Source organism: Amblyomma mixtum, chromosome 9 (assembly GCF_055824585.1).
Source record: "Amblyomma mixtum isolate Tamu chromosome 9, ASM5582458v1, whole genome shotgun sequence".
NCBI lineage: Eukaryota > Metazoa > Arthropoda > Arachnida > Ixodida > Ixodidae > Amblyomma > Amblyomma mixtum.
This window is the reverse complement of record NC_143020.1, coordinates 56129246-56141478: the sequence shown is the minus strand read 5'-3', so window position 1 is coordinate 56141478 and position 12233 is coordinate 56129246. Positions and strand designations below refer to the sequence as shown.

The following is a 12233-nucleotide window of genomic DNA, read 5'->3' as shown; positions in this document are numbered from 1 at the left end:
CAAGCTTCGGCCATTATTCAGATAAAAATTAGCACGCCAATATGCATTAAGAAATGAGGGCTACCTTCTACGGTCATGAATAATTTCAAAAAGAAATTCAAGCCATTATTCATGGATCATCTTAGCCAATTCATCTGTTAACGCATCTTCTTGTAGATTGCAATGCTCGCACGAAATCTTGTTTTCTTTACGTCTGGTATTCAGCCGACGAGTTCTTTTTTGTGTGGACATAATTACCTTCTGTTATCCCCCATCTGCTCTTATCTGTCAAAGCACGAAAGGGTTTACAGTAGACTGACGCAATAAAACGGTAATTACGCAAACTATAGTTACTACTGCGAACAAAAATGATATACACATTATATGAGCGAGATAAAAGATCAAAGTTGTGTTATCATACTCGCTGAGTGCTTATTACCTCAACCACAGCTAAAACAAAGATATAACACTGCTTGAGTGGCCGCCGCGGTGGCTCAGTGGCTATGGTGCTCGGCTACTGACCCAAAAGACGCGGGTTCGATCCCGGCCGCGGCGGCTGGAATTTCTTTGGAGGAGAAATTCTAGAGGCCCGTGTACTGTGCGATGTCAGTGCACGTTAAAGAACCCCAGGTGGTCGAAATTTCCGGAGCCCTCCACAACGGCGTCTCTCATAGCCTTAGTCGCTTTGGGACGTTAAACCCCATAAACTAAACTAAACTGCTTGAGTGATTCAATGATTGATTGATTAAAAACGGTCTCTGTCTAATCGGAAGTAACGAGAAGGAAACACATTTGAGACGCACTATGTAACGCGAACGGAAGATAACTGATGTTGTCTTCGGGTAACAGAGTGGATTCTAATGAAAGGGAGCAAACGATGGCATAGATTAGGTGGACTGATACGATAAGAAAGTTTGTTAGAATAACGTGTTCGCGGCTGGACAAGGTTTGATAAGTCAATAGGAGAGGCCACTCTCCCGCCGGAAAGTAAATAGCACAGATAGCGATCATGACGAAGATAACAATGATGACGATAGCCTCTATCTTATCAGATATCAAAATCACTCGAAGTGATTGGACAAAGCAACGCCTAAACCACGAGAATGGCCTCTGCTATTTTGTTACTTCGGCGTATGTGATTGCAAGTGGACTGTCGGTCCGAGACGACAAAGCTCATCGCGCTCTGACCTCGCACTTACCTAACTGCTGCCCCCCCCCACCCCCCCTTGCCACTTCTTCCATGTTGAAACTGCTCACCGTCCGGGCAGTGTTAATTACAGCCGCCCGCGGAGCGCGCCTAATCTAGTTCGGCCGCGCTGTCAAATGGCGACAACGAGCCGTGAAGGGCAATGGCACTAACCGACCAACGCGGCGTTGCGAAATGCGGTGTGCCGTGCGCACGTCGATGGGTTGCATAAGAAAGAGAATGCGCTGTCAATAGAGTAACTCGAGATAGCTTGATTTCACCTTTTATTTGTTCTTATCATTCATACTTTCTACTCTAGTTTGCGAAGGAACATCGAAACACGAGGAGAACGCCGTTATTAGAGAAACCACAACACGATAACCCATCACGCGGCACGAGTTGGACAGAGTGTAGTTTTCTCTAATGCTCCCGCTATCGATATTTAAGCCGCGTCACGGCGAGCGGCCTTCCGTGCAAAAAATATATTTATCAATGATGTTGTCGGTGCTAATAAAAACAAGAAGATAAGGGGATTTCTAAATGCGAAAAGAATTGCGCCGAACTGCTTTTTTATACTTTCAGTTCTTTTTCTGATTACCTGGTTTTTACTTGGCGCGACTGGCCATTAGAGAACTATCGTTTTGTCCTATCTCCAGAGTGGTTGTTGTGAAACTCAAGAAGAGATCGATTGTACCCCACGGGAGGGTGCGCAACTCTGCCGCGCCTCGTTTACGGTTATCCTATAACGCCAAGTTCGTGTGAGGCGGGGGCTTTTTAAGGTAGGGAAAGAAAGAAGTGCTTGGGAGGAGGTAAGAAACGTTGGGTGATAAAGAGATTGAACGCTTGGAGCTCACGAAGCACTTTTAAAAAGAAAACTACTGAAATAATCCGCCCACTGAGAGACTCAACAATTTTGGTTCTCGCCGTCTTGAACGTTTGCTATTTTTGTTTTCTTTTCGTGTGACCACGTTTTTCTCCTTTTTATTTTCTGTGCATTGCAGTGAACCCATCGTGTCCTTCGTGGTCGAGTGTGTTGATAACATGCTTAACGGAGTTTGTTCGCAATGTATCATCTCCTTTCTTTGACTTCACTCAGATACCGAAGCAATAAACCCGTGGTCTTAACATGGTTTTGGTTTCATCTGTTACGCTGGCATTTTTTGTTCACTTTACGCTGGTCTTCCTTCTCTGCGGCAATGATGTGGACCGCTCACACGAGCACGTGCCACTAGTACGAACAAAGAAAACTATTTATTATTTCACCGACTCCTCACTTCAGATGACCTCGCGCTGGCAAACTGCTCGCTGGCAGAAATAAGATATGGACGTACGAAATCCGCTCATGGCGGACGAAGACAGTGATATGCGGGTTTGCCAAAAGAAAAATTACAGCCGCTTACTCGAACAGTACGACGAGTAATGGATGCTAGATAGCTAGATTGAGAAATTATTAACGGAAAGATGACGCCATATGCAGACTCCGTTATCTGCTACGAGTGCTTTCTTGATACTGGCGAATTTTCCCTTGTACCTTGAAATTTGAAATATATTATCTCGAAAGTATAAAGCTTTAGCATATTCGAGACGTGTTTGTGTAGACCTATAATTGCTTACCGGGCGTCTCCTGCACCACAGGGCGAAGCCACGCGGGGCCACATCGCGCGAGCGCCTGGCATCTCGTAATCCTGTTTACGTCTACGCTAGTACGTCTGCGATATGCTAAATTCCTCTAAAATCGAAAAACGCGTTCGTATGGTTCAGGTAACGGTGATTTCCGCCGTAAAATTTAATGCGGTTCAAAGGTAATCGCTTTTGTCTTAACTCACTTCAGCATAGGTTATTTTCGTAAGGAGGATGAATGAAAAGCTTAGCTTGTCGTCTGGTTCCTTTATCCTGCAACGTCGCTTTTATTGCAGAATACGCGACCACCATATCATGAAAACTTTCTTTGTCCTGTCTAGCCAACACGACAGAGATAAGCTTAAAACCACTTTAGACCTCCAAGCTTTACCCTTTCCTGGTTCTCAGCTCCACTAGGGTAAAATATGCTTGCGAAAATATTTCTTTCATCCCGCTTCGTGCGGACCGAAAGGTACGGCAGCCGTGGCGCTCTTTGGCCTTTAGGCCTTTTCACTGTTTATAGCTTGAATGAGCGCACGTGCCTGTTGGACTGCGTTACGCATGCGCAGAAGATGCCTGCATGAAAGTCACCAATCAGAATACTGCTGGCACAGCCCCGTAAGAATATAGTTGCGCCGAAAACGGCAAATGTGAAAAGGTCTATGGCTGCCATTGCGCCAGTAAAGTCAGATCATCGTCATTCAAATCACCCGCCCGGAACCAGTGAACAATGCAACAATATCTACTCCGCACCTGTCAGCGCCTGCTGACGGATGGCCGATATACCAGGGGAATGTTGCCGGCGACTTACCTTCTCCAGGGCTTCGAGCAGCTTGTCCGGCATGTGGTCCTGGATCATGACGGGAGATATGAGCACTTGGTCGAAGTCCTTGTTGTCAGCCCACAGCGCCTGGTACACCGGCTCGCTCTTCCGCATCACGCGCCTGCTCCCCGAAGAAATAAGCGCAAGTGTGGCACAGGCTGTCTAACGCATGTCCGAAGAACATCCGAATAACATCTCAGAAACGTCCGGAGAACGCTCGAAGAAAGTCCGAATAATGTTCGCACCGTTATCTCTAGGTGCAGAGCTGCCATTTCTTTGTAGCACACCCAGGTTTCACGCGTTAGAGGGACACAGAGTTTTTGTTCCTGATAAAAATCGATTATTGTTGGTTCTTTGTGGCTATGCGAATGTTTGGCAGGAAACGGCGCACTTATTGCTGATGACATTGGACATAAGTATGGAACGCTTTTTTTTTTCAAGCATTCCATTCCGATTCGTGATGTCAACTATGAAAATGACTCCGTGATTACCACTAGAATATGAATGGCATGGGAATTTAGCCTCAGAGATCCGCATTCAAAAGCAGCATTGGCATCATTGCAGTTGGCTTCTGAAAACGACTGGTGGCAGCGATACCTATGTTTTCTTTTTTGCTTTTCCCAGCATATAAAGGCAAGTTTATGTGAAAGTAGCCTCCTTGGCACTTGAACGCGGTAACCAGTCAATAGAGGCAAATCTTGGTAGCTCGTTATAGAAACCATTGTCATCTCTGATTTTCACCATAAAAGGCTACGGGAATATAGAGGGCTATAAGAACAAATGTTTCTCTTGAGGATGCTTCATGCTGAAGGACAGTCGAAAAGCAATGCTCCATCGCACATATCTCACTGACAACTTCTTTCGGTTTAGGTGAAGAGAACTCCGCACAGCATGGCTATAGTTGCATGATGGCTGGAGGTCATGTGCCGGCTTGGCGTTATACACACAGGTGGATGCCAAAGCAAGGGTAAGAGTCAGTATGCCGAAAAAACAACGAATTTTGTTATTTCTGCACTGAGGTTAAGGGCGCCTCACCGCTATTACTCATCCAGAGAAAAACTGCTGAGAAAGAAAGTGACTCACATTCATAGTCATGAATTCATCACTGGTTTAGTGCTAATAATCTGTTTCTCTTTGATATTGTGAATAACTATGCGTTGTGCTAGGCGGCTACGTTATTGTACGATATCAAAACTTCAGATTTCCCACTGTCTTAGCCAAACGTTAGTTGGGCTTAGTGCACTCAGGTACCGTTCCTTATGCCCATCAGCAGTTTAGCAAAGGTACCTGTGACAAATTTCTTCAGTGCCGAGGTCTATCAACAGCCCAGGGCCGTATTCTGCATTTATCGCGCTTTGTAGCCCGTAATGTGCGGCTTACTTCTAGTTGCAGCCGCCTTTAGTAGCTCAGTGGTTAGGGCGCTCGCCTACTGAGCCGGAGCACCCGGGTTCGAATCCCACCGTGGCGGCCGCGTTTCACTGGTTCGAATCCGACCGCGGCGGCCGCGTTTCGATGGAGACGAAACGCAAAAGGCGCCCGTGTGCTGTGCGATGTCAGTGTACGTTAATGATCCCCAGGTGGTCAAAATTATTCCGGAGCCCTCCACTACTTCACCTCTTCCTTCCTTTCTTCTCTCAGTCCCTCCTATATCCCTTCCCTTACGGCGCGGTTCAGGCGTCCACCGATATATGTGAGACAGATACTGCGCCATTTCCTTTCCCAGAAAACCAATTTTCCATTTTTTTCCTGCCTTTAGACTGGAGATTAGTTTCAGCTTTGCGTTCAATCTAAAATTCATACCGAGTGCTTTAAGAACGGGAAGTTTATTAGGTTTGGTTTGGTTTACGGGGTTTAACGTCCCAAAAACGACTCAGGCTATCACAGAAGCCGTGGTGCAGGGCTTAGGAAATTTCGACCACCTGGGGTTATTTAACGTGCGCTCTCGTCGCACTGTACACGGGCCTCTAGAACTTTGCCTCCATCGAAATTCGACCGCCGCGGCCGCGATCGAACCCGCGTCTTTCGGGTCAGTAGCGGAGCACCATAACCACTGAGCCACCGCGGCGGCCCGGGAAGTCCATTAGTGGAGTGTTTTAGCATAACGAAGAAGTACTAGCATAAAATCATATAGATTTACCGGAGGGTGGCTGCTCACGCGCAATAGCCCCACTTGGTCTTGCCCCTGCCACTGCGCGTGGGCAGGCGGCGTCTGGTAATCTGGTATATCTGCTGTGCTATGCAGTTATGTTAAAACTCTCCAGCAGCTATGAAACGTACTTAGTCCGGTAAATCGAGTATATCTGCTATGCTGCTATGCTAAATCTCTCTAGAAGCTATCAGAAGTACATAGGCGCACTCACCTCCACTTCGGCTCGTACTTTTGGCTGCTTGTAGTGGAAGGAGGAGAATGAAAAGGGAAATAAGTTGGTTCTTGCAGTCCACGAAAACTGTAATCCCCAACGCCAGCCAAAGAATGAATTCGGAGAAAACAGGCCCGAAGCACGATAGCATTATTCTGCAAGTGCAGCTGCAAGCAGGCACGGTTATACAACCCATGTGCAGGTAGCGTGGGATCCCAATATCACGCTACGCAGTTAAAAATGAAGCGTAGTTCAGTGAGTTGTAAACTGCTGCTCTGAAATAGTTTCATGTCGAATTTCCTTCTTACCTGAACTGAGTGGCATGAAGATTGCAAAGGTCATGTGAACTACTTGCAGTGTATTAAGCATTTTGCGATTAATAATGCCTAGCGGTTAATAACTGATTATCTACATCAGAGCGGCAGTTCGTTGTCAACATTCCTCATGCCATCGTTAACACTTCTATGCTAATTTCACTTTCTTTTTTTTTGCCTCTGTATACAACACACTTAGCCTATAAAGTGAGCTTTAGTGTACTGCTCCCCGTTTTTAAAATCTTGAAAGTCTAATTTTTAACATGATTCACAATAGCGCAGAAGGCAGGGACAAAGGGAGACTAGACAAAACAAGCGCTGACTTCCACTGAAATTTATTGCGGGAAGGGAAGAATATATCAATCACGAATAATTCGTGATTTATTATTCTTCCCTTCCCGTCGTCCGTGTTTGCTGCGCTGTTGTGAATCATGAATATATACCAACTCGCCAAACTTTTTTTACTTACTAATCTTTAACATCTCTTGCTTCGAAAAAGTTTCCTCGTCTTAAAAGAAAAAGGCAGCAACGCTCCCCGACGAGTGAGCCATTGATCATCATCATCAGCCTGACTACGCCCACTGCAGGGCAAAGGCCTCTCCCATGTCTCTCCAATTAACCCTGTCCTTTGCCAGTTGCCCCCACTGTATCCCTGCAAACTTCTTAATCTCCTCCGCCCATCTAACTTTATGCCGCCCCCTGTCACGTTTGCCTTCTCTTGGAATCCACTCCGTTACCCTTAAAGGTGCACTGAAGAGGATTCTGAACTTGTCTTTTTGCCGCGGGAACTCGATCTACATGTTCTTAGCATTCTTCGAAACTGCGACTTATTGCCCTCTGTGGCCGATTTCCCCAATTAAATCGAATTAACGTCCGGCTCCCGCCTTTATTTTTTGAATTCTCCGCGTACGGTGGGCGGAGTAGACCAACGCGTGAAGTGTCTTTCAGCCAGCCCCGTGCAGGCTTTGCTTTCGCTTTATTTTGTTTTTTAGGTTTCCATGAATAAATAGTTTCATTAGCAGATAATATAGCCGCAAAATAAGCCCGCAGAAATAAAAATACGCGCGGACTATTTGCTACTGCGGACTACTACGTATTACTCCGCCGATGGCAGAGCGGCAAGCCGCCACGGGACTGGGTGAAAGGCGCTCCACGCGTTGGTCGACTCCGCCCACCGTACGAGGGAGAATTAAAAAAAAAAGGCGGGAGCCGGACGTTAATTCGATTTAATTACGGAAATTGGCCACACAGGGCAATAAATCGAAGTTTCTAAGAAAGCTCGGAACGTGTAGATTGAGTTCCCGCGGCAAAAAGACAAGTTCAGATTCCTCTTCAGTGCACCTTTAAGGACCAGTCGTTAGCTTACTTTCTCAGTACATGCCCTGCCCAAGCCCATTTCTTCCTCTTAATTTCGACTAAGATGTCATTAACCCGCGTTTGTTATCTCACCCACTCCGCCCGCTTCCGATCTCTTAACGTTACACCTATCATTTTTCTTTCCATAGATCGCTCCGTTGTCCTTACCTTAAGCTGAACGCTCTTAGTTGGCCACCACATTTCTGCCCTAAGGAGAGCCATTCACATAATTGCAAAACTTAGAAGGGGTAGCAACGCAAGTAGCCAGCAAGAAAGGAATATAATTTTCCCAGAAGGAACAGCCAGCTCACTCCTTCGGATGATTGCGCACAATGTGGATGATCCTGCCCGGAGGATAGAGGGGCTGGTGAGCTGTGAGCGCTATGGTGGCGTCGCTCGGATGAGAAGTGACGTCACGCGTCGCCAACGTGGGCCCTTCCATGCCGTCGAAGTCAACCTCGTCAGGGCAGCAACAGAAGACGCCACCGAGGATGATCTTCCACTGAAAGAAGAAAGGAAAAACCGCAGAGGAATAAAAATCCAACGTTTTGAACACATTGAGCGAGTAATAGCACCAGCTGAAGTGTTGCCACCAGAGGACGCTTTGTTCGAAATCTGGCCCCCAGCGGGCACAAAAAAAAAATTGCCAGGACACTTTGGCAACTACAGTGTTGAGAGGCGAAAGCCGAGGGCACTATGCCTTGACGACTTCCGGTGTATGTGACGTGACACCGTTCCCGTGGCTTTATTGATGCCCAAATTATACATCTTCAGGGGATCTGAAGTGTTAATTACGCTTAATTACACATTTTTGCAATTAACTGGACACAAATGCGACGTGTATCCGACCATTCTATGACAATTTTCACTATGTCGTGACGACTTCCGGTGGATGTGACGTCACATCGTTTCGACATTTTTGCCTCTAATTAATTAACTAATCTACCGTCATCAAACTTGATTTTTTCCTCCTCTATCTGAAGCAACCATTAGTTTTCTTCTATATTTTTTAGCTCCGGAGGTAAACGCGTGTGACACGCTTTGTTAACGGACGGACGACCATGTGAGCCATTTAAAGGCTTTCGCCTTAATACGACAAAGTGCTGCGCGTTTTGTGTGGCCGTCCACACAATTTACTTCGATTAATGCACTAATAAGTCCTACTGTCGCGAACAACTACTTCTAATAATGCACTACTAAGTCCTACCGTCGTGAGCAGCACAACTCAATGTTATCAATAGTTTTGATTGCAGTGTATTTTTATACTTTTTATGTGTGTAACTATCATAAAATTAAGATTGTAATGAAAATAGCGTTTCATTTTGGGTTGCCTCAAAATATATTATTAAATGCGTGGGCCCAGGCCTAGGCGAGGAACGTAAGGTCTGAGATAAATAACAAGCAGTTTTACTTTGCACAACAACAGAAAAAAACTATTGATATGAGATGATATCCTTTACAATGAACAGGTAAGGCGCATTTTAAGTAGATTTCCTCAGGAGACACCAAGTGGTGAAGAGCGGATGCTGGTGTTCCTGCAGGTAACCTAGCTGGTGCACCAATGCGTCGAAAAATAACAGTAAACCTCAATGTTTATTCAGAAATTACACGCTGAAAAAGTGCACCCCCGCATGTTTGCGTTAAGTGTTCCGAAAAGTGCCCTATAGCGCCGGCTAAGATGGGAACATAAAAGACGACATTGCTTCACAGCGGGGAAAAAAAAAATCCCAATAAATCTGAAGGCTCGGACACTCGCTTGAACGATAGTAGAAGGCTCCAAATTAATCATTTTGTAACACATTGCAAACACAAAGAAAATAAGCGAGGATAGAGCCCTGTTTTCTGCACTTTTGTTAGATGGGGCAATTTGGTTTCGTTTACTAGCGGAACAATATCCTGTGTTGCTTTTCAGACGTTGATTCAACATTCAGAGCTCATATTTGAGCTAATTAATCAGATTTTATTCCGTTTTTAACCTCGGCCTTTGTTACGAATCAGCGCTAAAAGAATATCGCAGTACCACATTCCCAGCGCTACATTTCGTTAATAAAGGCTGAAATAAAAAAGTGTACCGCAGTGGATTGTCCTTATTAAAATTTGGCTGGCCCGTGACGGCCGTATATTATTAAAGCAAAAAAGGTTCCCATTGTCCCTTGCGTCCTTTCTAACTGATTCAGTATGTATACTACTTGGCAGCAATTTTTTTTTTCCACATCGTCCAAGCGTATAAGCAGGCCAACCCAGTGAACAGAACAGCAGCTTGAAAGATTTGTAGAAGCATTATCTAGTTTCGTAACGGTGGCGTTCGGAGGGTTACGCAAGGAACTTTTCAGTTTTCGTGCCTTAATTTTGCTGAATACAAATCCTGGCCGGGTCTCAAGCGCGCTGTTCTATCCATTACCCGCCGCCTCTATTCATAGAACAGATGAAAGCCGGATAAAGGGCTTCTTGCAGCACTTGTCATTCATCACGGCCACCGTCAGATAAAAACCAAGCTTCCTTCCAAAATCAGCCAAGCGCAAAAAGCCGCTCACACAAAAGGGGCACACCACAAGTAAACGCCGTACCAGTGCAGAAGTGAAAAAATAGAAGCTGCTAAAGTTTATTTGCATATGCATTATAGATTCTCAGTCAGCGACCATTCGTCAGTAAGGTTTTGGACTCTTCAAAAATTGTCTTATAACGAATGACCTCTTTGGACGGTTAATTTTTTTGCGTGTGATTTCGGCAGTTTTACGAAGAAACCGCCCACTTTCCACATCATGTACTCGCTTTTAAACTTTCCTGAGAGGAACACCATTTTCCACGGAGGAATACTCGATAATACACGACCGAAGTTTGAAGCTATGCTCACTGCTCTCTGGTGTCTTTTCGTTCGATAGTTGCTGCTCACGCTACAAGCGTACAATATAAACTTTATACTGAAAGCACTTTGCTCAATTTCGCTACTTAGTTAGAAATGCAGAAAATAGTAAAATATGGCGTGAAAAAGTAAGGAATGATGAGTTTGTTTCATTCAGGTAAAGGCTTGTCTTCAAAAGCACTAGAAACAAATGTGGCGATTTTTGGCGGCTGACTTGAAATTCTCAACATCCATGCCGAACTAATGAGACGTGTCTGTTGAATTTGAAATCTAGTTCCATGTTCACATTGTTCTTGGGGAGAAGTTGAATAAAATGCTCCTCTTTGGAAACTTTACTCCTGATTTTCTGAGCAGTTATATCTGCAAAGCGCCATTCCAGGTCACATAAGTTAGTGGAGCAACCTGAGAAGATTCATTTTCCGCTCATTTGTCTACTACCTGTCAGAGTTGACTTTGGGAATGAAAAGGGATTTCTTCTTCTTCTCACATTAGGGAAATTTCATCATCTCGGTTCAGGTGAATCGCAGCTCTTAAAGGTGCACTGAAGAGGAATCTGAACTCGTCTTTTTGCCGCGGGAACTCGATCTACACGTTCTGAGGATTCTTAGAAACTTCGATTTATTGCCCTGTGTGGCTGATTTTCCTAATTAAATCGAATTAACGTCCGGCTCCTGCCTTTTTTTTTAATTCTCCCTCGTACGGTGGGCGGAGTCGACCAACGCGTGGAGTGCCTTGCAGCCAGCTCCGTGGAGGCTTTGCTTTCGCTTTATTTTGTTTTTTAGGTTTCCGTGAATAAACAGTTTCACTTGCAGATAATATAGCCGCAAAATAAGCCCGCAGAAATAAAAATACGCGCGGACTATTTGCTTATACGGACTACTACGTATTACTCCGCCGATGGCAGAGCGGCAAGCCGCCGCGGGACAGGCTGAAAGGCACTCCACGCGTTGGTCGACTCCGCCCTCCGTACGAAGAGAATTAAAAAAAACAGGCGGGAGCCGGCCGTTAATTCGATTTAATTAGGAAAATGAGCCACACAGGGCAATAAATCGAAGTTTCTAAGAATGCTCGGAACGTGCAGATTGAGTTCCCGCGGCAAAAAGGCGAGTTCAGATTCCTCTTCAGTGCACCTTTAACCGTGATCTCCTGCGAGTGGCATGAACTGTTCTCCACAGAATGCAGTTTGACTGTACTGAACACTTTTCCAAAGTTGCATCTCGAGTGAAGTACTTTGCAGCATTGAAAACACCACTTACTTTAACCTGCCGTAAGCTCACTCGATAAGGTTACATTACCCATCATGGTTCACGACAAACATTTCAGGATACTACTCTTTTGCTCACATACGTTGTCACAAGATATTCATCGTTTGTGCTGTCGCAGTTTTACAACTGATTTTATTCATGTATATATTTGTACAAGTGTCCGAACGCTGCTATCACAGCTGCTTTTCTGAAAAACAATTTAAAGAGATATCAAGGACAATTCCTTCCATGGTGACTTTCATAGATGTTCTGAAATTTTTCCAGCTGCAAAAAAAAATATTTACTTATGTTTTTGCTACCAGAAAAACAAATGATTTGATCAGATGTAAAATTGAATGAAAAAATGATTCGATCATTTTATCATTATGAAAAATTATTTGTCTTTTTGTTATGTTATGTTAACATGCTTTTACTTTGTAAGTCATGAAACTCTTCGTCAATTTCTTAGACTCCTGCATACTTTGATA

The 12233-nt window shown here is 44.8% G+C and overlaps 1 protein-coding gene across 4 annotated transcripts in view; it reads right to left on the bottom strand.

Annotated features, from left to right (window-relative positions):
- inaE (inactivation no afterpotential E) overlaps window positions 1-12233 on the bottom strand; it is a 210121-nt gene that overhangs the window by 37739 nt on the left and 160149 nt on the right. For 2 of the 4 annotated variants that reach the window (XM_089560116.1, XM_089560117.1), the window contains exons 15-17: window positions 7950-8140; window positions 5969-6055; window positions 3597-3729 (exon numbers count right to left, since the gene is read on the bottom strand). In XM_089560116.1, coding sequence (XP_089416242.1) covers window positions 3597-3729; window positions 5969-6055; window positions 7950-8140 — 411 coding nt within the window. The remainder of the gene's footprint in view (window positions 1-3596; window positions 3730-5968; window positions 6056-7949; window positions 8141-12233) is intronic. The other 2 variants (XM_089560118.1, XM_089560119.1) reach the window with 1 other exon arrangement.